General features: G+C 42.6%; 1 protein-coding gene across 1 annotated transcript; it reads left to right on the forward strand.

Annotated features, from left to right (window-relative positions):
• LOC128238678 (baculoviral IAP repeat-containing protein 7-A-like) lies at window positions 1-3,628 on the forward strand. Its single transcript, XM_052954817.1, has 4 exons — window positions 1-157; window positions 357-475; window positions 1,372-1,423; window positions 3,268-3,628. The coding sequence occupies exons 1-4, from the start codon at window positions 64-66 to the stop codon at window positions 3,477-3,479; spliced, it is 477 nt and encodes a 158-aa protein (XP_052810777.1). The 5' UTR covers window positions 1-63; the 3' UTR covers window positions 3,480-3,628.
• Window positions 3,629-8,795: the final 5,167 nt, after the last annotated feature.

Consider the following 8,795-nt stretch of genomic DNA (forward strand, 5'->3'; position numbering starts at 1 on the left):
AGATTCACCACACTCGTAAGATATGAGGTAGTACATATAAATACTTGACAGTTTTGATTCAAAATGGATAATATCTCGGACAGAATGAATACCTTCGACAACTGGCAGTACACAGCATCGCCATCTAAATTGGCAGAAGCGGGGTTCTTTTCTATAGGTAACTCACTATATTTCAATCGTAAGTCTAACGATACTTAAAACGACGACATCGATTTTTCAAAACTTGTTATTCTTTTCTATTCCGAGTTCTTTTAAATGGGTCACATCAATCAAAAGTATGCGAAATATTTACTTTCGAAATAAACATTATTTGATGCAATACATGCTATTCGTGCAGTACGTTTATGTTAATTAAGGTTACCACGACATTGTGAAGTGTTATTCATGCGGCACCTCTCTTCGTTACCTGACTGAGGATGATGACCCATGGGCAGTGCATGAACAGGTGTCGAATCTCTGTCCTTTCCTGACAAGTGTGAGTATGAAAGAATTACGACAGCAAAAAAAATCAAAGTACTGCAGGGGACTGTTGGCCAGATGACATTGTACTTTGTCATGCTGATTGAAGAGGCAGAATGATTATTTTTCCATTGAATGGAGACTATGTTTAGAGCTTATAAAATGTCCAAATGTATATAGTGATGACTATTTTGTGTACTATTTGTTTTGTACTGCTACGAAGCGTTGAGGGTAAGTATCACAGTGGTTGCTATGTAACAATAAAATTCTCCCCATAAGTGCACCAAATGTCCAAACAGCCTTGCTTTCGAGAGTACGACGTGTTCACAAAATAGCATGTTCTAGTTGTAAACTCCAAGTTTCGCTTGCATATGCATTCTGATTGTACACTTTTTTCAAGCTTAAAATCAAACACAAAGCATCACAAGTATATACATTGTATATTTGAATTAAATTTGTATGATTGTTTACAATATAAACATTCCTTTCTGTAGTTGTTTTCGTCCGTGGGATAGAACTTCTTAATCAGCGACGGTATCAGGCGGTTTAAATAATGTGTATAACCTTTGACCTTTTATTATTATTAATACCCACTTAGAAATGCTAGGTTTGGTATAGTATAACACTTAGCATATGAACGTTCATTCGATTACTGAAAAAAGTATTTAAAAACGTCCCATAAAACGCAAACGGCCAGTGCGTGTGATTGACACAATCGCCTTAATACATATAATTTCAGTAAAAGTTGTGTTATTTGTTTTGCTATAGCCGATATCTATATTTTTACAATTAATACGTTGTTGACAAATTCCACTAAGATTAACAGCATGATTTTGTATTCAACATCCTCAAAATGTGCTGGAACTGTTTTAGACTATTTGATATGTATTATATACTGCATTTTATTTTAAGAAAGCTGAATCGTCATCAGTGGCAAGGACGTCTACAAGATATGTCGAAAAAGGTATGTGCCATTATAATATTTTACTTAACTAATGTTGGCGGTACCATTTACAGTTGGTCAATGATGTTTTGACTTAAAAATGACTTGAAATATTTCTGACTGATACTACAACCTATGCTCTCCAATACTTACGTACATTATGTAAAATAATGATCACGCCATTTTTCTCTCGAGTATTTTTCTATATTTGAATTGACTAAGCTTTTAGCACGGTGAATATAACCATACAATATCATACAATTATTTCAAGGTTATTCGGTTTACAGTCAAGACTGTTGTCCCGTGGTGGAGGGGTTGACATATGAACTGTTGTCCGAGGCCAATATGCACCGGGTGACAATATGTTTGACTGTTACCTAAACTACCAGGATTAAAACAATATATAGGATATAATTGATTATTTCCCGATCATTTTTGTATTTGAACAACGTGTTAATAATCATGAATAAGATGCCGTCTAAAAATAACGTCATAGCACTAAAGGGAAATAGTACATACTGTTGACCGGGATAAAATTCAATCAAAGACAAATCGATAACTTTCATGTAAAACAGAAAACAACAACAACAGCAGAATAGTATGTATATAACGAATCGCGTTATGATCATAATCATCCATATTCGCCTGACAATCTCCAAATAGATGTATTTCCTAAGCATATTCATCAATAGCATTCATTGTACAATATAAATGAACTTATTTTTTGACACGACACCACCAAACAGCTAATACCACGTGCGATACCTGCAAATTAGTAGTGCAAAGTCGTTCCGCAAAAACATGAATGTTTATACACGTTCAAATTCACATATATATATGGGCCAATGTGGAAATATATTGCTTATAAGTTTTTGCTTTTCCAATATTCTTTGACAATTAAACTGGACCAGTACCAAATTTGACGGGGTTAGGGCATTGGAACTACTGAAGACTTCTCTTTTCATTTACAACCGTTCCTTGTTTGTAAAACAAATACTTTTCGCTAGATATCTCTGAGTGTTGAACTGTTGAGCAAATTCCTCCAAAATATAATGCATCAGGATTTAATATAAATTTCATTTGCATTCAGAAGGAAAACGTCTTGCGACATTACAATTAATTCAAATTGTCCCAGACAGTTCAACTTAAAAAGCATTGCGGCTTCTTGATGCTAGCTGTCATTTTAAATAAGAAATGCAGTTAAAAATGTGATTTTTTCACTGTTAAAAAACAATATACAGGGCAATCACAACAAAGTCACAAAACATTGTCGTTTAGATATGTTGGCCAACACTTTAATGCTGGTCATTTATTAGTTTTTAACGTATTTCTATCACAATATTTGGTTGTTAAGTTTTTAAAGCTGCACTCTCACATATTGACCATTTTTACAACTTTTTTATTTTTTTTGTCTTGGAAAGAGCAAATTTTTGCGTAAATATCTGCAAACCAATGATATAACATTGCTGACAAAAAAAAACAGATCGTAGATTTTCATATTTACGTTCGAAAATTAATGTATTATGGCTTAAACCGTTATTATCGGTTTAAGAAAAATGCAAAACACATCAATTTTTGAACTTCTGAAAAATCTGCGATCTGATTTTTTGTCAGCAGTCGTATATAACTGGTTTCCATGATTTTTTGCAAAAATTGGCTCGTTCCAAAAACAATAATAAAAAAGTTGCCAAAACGTTCAATCTGTGAGAATGCAGCTTTAATAAACCTAAACGTGTATGGAAGGTTCAAAAAGAGGTATAGCCTGAACAATGTTGTTATCCGTCATACCAACTGTTTAGTGGGTATGAATATCCCTTAAACTTTTTAAACTGCATACATTACATTATTTCCATATCGAACACCAGCACCCTCAGAGATGTCCATATCGGAACTAGAAGAGGACAACCGGCGACGACGGGCCATGTTGGAGTGCAGGGTCTGTAGAGAGAGGCCGGCCTGCATGTTGCTGATACCCTGTGGTCATAGGGCGACCTGTGGGGATTGTGCACGGAACACAAGCACGTGCCCGGACTGTGAAAGAGATGTCACAAAGACTGTGAAGACTTACATTGCATGAAGATGCATTATCTGACTGTCTTACAAATATCTAGTGCACTTTCTTTTCAGATTTGACTTGATGAATGACTGTGAATTTTATTGATCAGTTGTGTTTGTATTTCCCTGTGCATTTCATAACATTTGGAGAAATAAAAAATATATGTCGTTTTTCGATGCGCAGAACGTATAAATAAGTATGTCACTTTTGCATTTATTTTCAATCTGTTTATGACCTGTCGGCAACAAGAAATAATGATGTGTTAGTGATTTGGTTCAAAAGAAGTTTACTATGATAATGATACATTATGAAAATGTCAACAAAAGGGATATGCTTATTGTTTGTTCATCATTTGATAATTTGTTCATTGAATGCTAATCTTCAAATTTAATATCAAAATGGATGCATGTAGGTAAGGGATTGGTTGCCTGTAGGTAGGGATTGGTTGCCTGTAGGAAGAGATTGGTTGCCTGTTGGTAGAGATTGGTTGCCTGTAGGTACGGATTGGTATCCTGTATGTAGAGATTTGTTACCTATAGCTAGAGATTTGTTGCCTGTAGGTAGTGATTGGTTGCCTGTAGGTAGAGATTGGTTGCCTGATGGTAGAGATTGGTTGCCTGTAGGAAGAGACTGGTTGCCTGTAGGTAGAGATTGGTTGCCTGTAGGTAGAGATTGGTTGCCTGTAGGTAGAGATTGGTATATTGTAGGTAGAGATTGGTTGCCTGTATGAAGAGAGTGGCCTGTAGGTAGTGATTGGTTGTCTGTAGGTAGTGATTGGTTGCCTGTAGGAAGTGATTGGTTGCCTGTAGGTAGTGATTGGTTGCCTGTAGGTAGAGATTGGTTGCCTGTAGGTAGAGATTGGTTGCCTGTAGGTAGTGATTGGTTGCCTGTAATAAAGAATTGGCTGCCTGTAGGCAGAGATTGGTTGCCTGCAGATACAGATTGGTATCCTGTAGGTAGAGATTGGTTGCCTGTAGGTTGGAATTGGTTGCCTGTAGGTAGAGATTGGTTGCCTGTAGGTAGGCATTGGTTGCCTGTAGGTAGTGATTGGTTGCCTGTAGGTAGGGATTGGTTGCCTGTAGGTAGAGATTGGTTGCATGTAGGCAGAGATTGGTTGCCTGTTGTTAGAGATTGGTTGCCTGTATGCAGAAATTGGTTGCCTGTAGGTAGAGATTGGTTGCCTGTAGGTAGAGATTGGTTGCCTGTAGGAAGAGACTGGTTGCCTGGAAGTAGAGATTGGCTGCCTGTAGGTAGGGATTTGTTGCCTGTAGGTAGAGATTGGTTGCCTGTAGGTAGAGATTGGTTGCCTGTAGGTAGTGATTGGTTGCCTGTGGTTAGGGATTGGTTGCCTGTATGTAGAGATTGGTTGCCTGTATGTAGAGATTGGTTTCCTGTAGGTAGAGATTGGTTGCCTGTAGGTAGGGATTGGTTGCCTGTAGGTAGAGATTGGTTGCCTGTAGGTAGAGATTGGTTGCCTGTAGGTAGAGATTGGTTTCCTGTATGTAGAGATTGGTTTCCTGTAGGTAGTGATTGGTTGCCTGTAGGTAGGGATTGGTTGCCATTAGTTAGGGATTGGTTGCCTGTAGGTAGAGAATGGATGCCTATTTGTAGAGATTGGTTTCCTGTAGGTAGTGATTGGTTGCCTGTAGGTAGGGATTGGTTGCCTGTAGTTAGGGATTGGTTGCCTGTAGGTAGAGATTGGTTGCCTGTAGGTAGCGATGGTTGCCTGTAGGTAGATATTGGTTGTGATTGGTTGCCTGTAGGTAGAGATTGGTTACCTGTAGGTAAATATTGGTTTTATTTGGTGGACTGTACGTAGCGATTGGTTGCCTGTAGGTAGAGATTGGTTGTCTGTAGGTAGAGATTGGTTGCCTCTATGTAGTGATTGGTTTCCTGTAGGTAGGGATTGTTTGCCTGTAGGTAGAGATTGGTTTCCTGTAGGTAGGTATTGGTTGCCTGTTTGTAGAGATTGTTTCCCTGTAGGTAGATATTGGTTGCCGGTATGTAGAGATTGGTTCCCTGTAGGTAGATATTGGTTTCCTGTAGGTAGGGATTGGTTGCCTGTAGGTAGTGACTGGTTGTCTGTAGGTAGAGATTGGCTGCCAGTAGGTAGAGATTGGTTGCCTGTAGGTAGGGATTGGTTGCCTGTATGTAGAGATTGGTTGCCCGTTGGTAGAGATTTGTTGCCTGTAAGTAGAGATTGGTTGCATGTAGGTAGAGATAGGTAGAGATTGGTTGCCTGTAAGTAGAGATTGGTTGCCTGTAGGTAGAGATTGGTTGCCTGTAGGTAGAGATTGTTGCATGTAGGTAGTGATTGGTTGCCTGTAGGAAGAGATTGGTTGCCTGAAGGTAGAGATTGGTTGCCTGTAAGTAGGAATTGGTATCCTGAAGGTAGGGATTGGTTGCCTGTAGGTAGAGATTGGTTGCCTGTAGGTAGAGATTGGTTGCCTGTAGGTAGAGATTGGTTGCCTTTAGGTAGGGGTTGGTTGCCTGTAATTAAAGATTTCTGCCTGTAGGTAGATTTTGGTTGCCTGCAGGTACGGATTGGTTGCCTGTAGGTAGAGATTGGTTACCTGTAGGTCGGAATTGGTTGCCTGTAGGTAGAGATTGGTTGCCTGTAGGTAGAGATTGGTTGCCTGTAGGTAGGCATTGGTTGCCTGTTGGTAGTGATTGGTTGTCTGTAGGTAGGGATTAGTTGCCTGTAGGTAGGGATTGGTTGCATGTAGGCAGACATTGGTTGCCTGTAGGTAGTGATTGGTTGCCTGTATGTAGAAGTTGGTTGCCTGTAGGTAGAGATTGGTTGCCTGTAGGTAGGCATTGGTTGCCTGTAGGTAGGCATTGGTTGCCTGTTGGTAGTGATTGGTTGTCTGTAGGTAGGGATTAGTTGCTTGTAGGTAGGGATTGGTTGCATGTAGGTAGAGATTGGTTGCCTGTAGGTAGAGATTGGTTGCCTGTATGTAGAAGTTGGTTGCCTGTAGGTAGAGATTGAATGCATGTAGGTAGATATTGGTTGCCTGTAGGAAGAGATTGGTTGCCTGGAAGTAGAGATTAGTTGCCTGTAGGTAGAGATTGGTATCTTGAAGATAGATATTGGTTGCCTGTAGGTAGAGAGCACCCCTACCTCTTCCTTCATCTGTCATGTGCGAGACGTACACCCCTTACTCGTCCTGCATCTGTCGTGTGCGAGACAAACACCCCTACCTCTTGCTGCATCTGTCGTGTGCGGACTAACACCCCTACCTCTTCCTGCATCTGTCGGGTGCGAGACTTACATCGATACCTCTTTCTGCATCTGTCGTGTGCGAGACATATGGCCCTACCGCTTCCTGCATCTGTCGTGTGCGAGATGTACACCCCTACCTCTCTCTGCATCTGTCGTGTGCGAGACTTACACCCCTACCTCTTCCTGCATCTGTCGTGTGCGAGACTAACACCCCTACCTCTTCCTGCATCTGTCGTGTGCGAGACTAACACCCCTACCTCTTCCTGCATCTGTCGTGTGCGAGAAGTACACCCCTACCTCTTCCTGCGTCTGTCGTATGCGAGACTTACACCCCTACCTCATCCTGCAGATGTCGTGTGCGAGACTTACACCCCTACCTCTTCCTGCATCTGTCGTGTGCGAGACTTACGACCCTACCTCTCCTGCATCTGTCATGTACAAGACTTACACCCCTACCTCTCGCAGCATCTGTCGTGTGCGAGACTTACACCCCGACCTCTTCTACATCAGTCGTGTGCGAGACTTACACCCCTACCTCTTCCTGCATCTGTCGTGTGCGAGACTTACACCCCTACCTCTTCCTGCATCTGTCGTGTGCGAGACTTACACCCCTACCTCTTCCTTCATCTGTCGTGTGCGAGACTAACACCCTACCTCTTTCTACATCTGTCATGTGTGACAATTACACCCCTACCTCTTCCTGCATCTGTCGTGTGCGAGACTAACACCCCTACCTCTTCCTGCATCTGTCATGTGCGAGACTTATGGACCTACCTCTTCCTGTATCTGTCATGTGCGAGACTTACACCCCTACCTCTTCCTGCATCTGTCGTGTGCGAGACTTATTGACATACCTCTTCCTGGATCTGTCATGTGCGAGACGTACACCCCTACCTCTTCCTGCATCTGTCGTGTGCGAGACTTACACCCCTACCTCTTCCTGCATCTGTCGTGTGCGAGACTTACGACCTTACTTCTCTTGCATCCGTCGTGTGCGAGACTTACACCCCTACCTCGTCCTGCATCTGTCGTGTGCGAGACTTACACCCCTACCTCTTCCTCCATCCGTCGTGCGCGAGACTTCCATCCTACCTCTTCCTGCATCTGTCGTGCGCGACAATTACACCCCTACCTATTCCTTAATCTGTCATGTGCGAGACTTACGGCTCTACCTCTTCCTGCATCTGTCGTGTGCGAGACTTACACCCCTACCTCTTCCTGCATCTGTCGTGTGCGAGTCTAACACCCCTACCTTTTCCTGCATCTGTCGTATGCGAGAAGTTCAACCCTACCTCTTCCTGCATCTGTCGTGTGCGAGACTAACACCTTACCTCTTCCTGCATCTGTCGTGTGCAAGACTTATTGCCCTACCTCTTCCTGCATCTGTCGTGTGCGAGACTAACGACCCTACCTCTTCCTGCATCTGTCGTATGCGAGAAGTTCAACCCTACCTCTTCCTGCATCTGTCGTGTGCGAGTCTAACACCCCTACCTTTTCCTGCATCTGTCGTATGCGAGAAGTTCAACCCTACCTCTTCATGCATCTGTCGTGTGCGAGACTAACACCCCTACCTTTTCCTGCATCTGTCGTATGCGAGAAGTTCAACCCTACCTCTTCATGCATCTGTCGTGTGCGAGACTAACACCTTACCTCTTCCTGCATCTGTCGTGTGCAAGACTTATTGCCCTACCTCTTCCTGCATCTGTCGTGTGCGAGACTAACGACCCTACCTCTCCTGCATCTGTCATGTGCAAGACTTACACCCCTACCTCTTCCTGCATCTGTCGTGTGCGAGACTAACACCCCTACCTCTTGCTACATCTGTCGTGTGCGACAATTACACCCCTACCTCTTCCTGCATCTGTCGTGTGCGAGACTAACACACCTACCTCTTCCTGCATCTGTCGTGTGCGAGACTAACACCCCTACCTCTTCCTGCATCTGTCGTGTGCGAGACTTACGGCCCTACCTCTTCCTGCATCTGTCGTGTGCGAGACTTACACCCCTACCTCTTCCTGCATCTGTCGTGTGCGAGACTAACACCCCTACCTCTTCCTGCATCTGTCATGTGCGAGACTTATGGACCTACCTCTTCCTGTATCTGTCATGTGCGA

This window comes from Mya arenaria, chromosome 6, assembly GCF_026914265.1.
Source record: "Mya arenaria isolate MELC-2E11 chromosome 6, ASM2691426v1".
Classification (NCBI taxonomy): Eukaryota; Metazoa; Mollusca; class Bivalvia; order Myida; family Myidae; genus Mya; species Mya arenaria.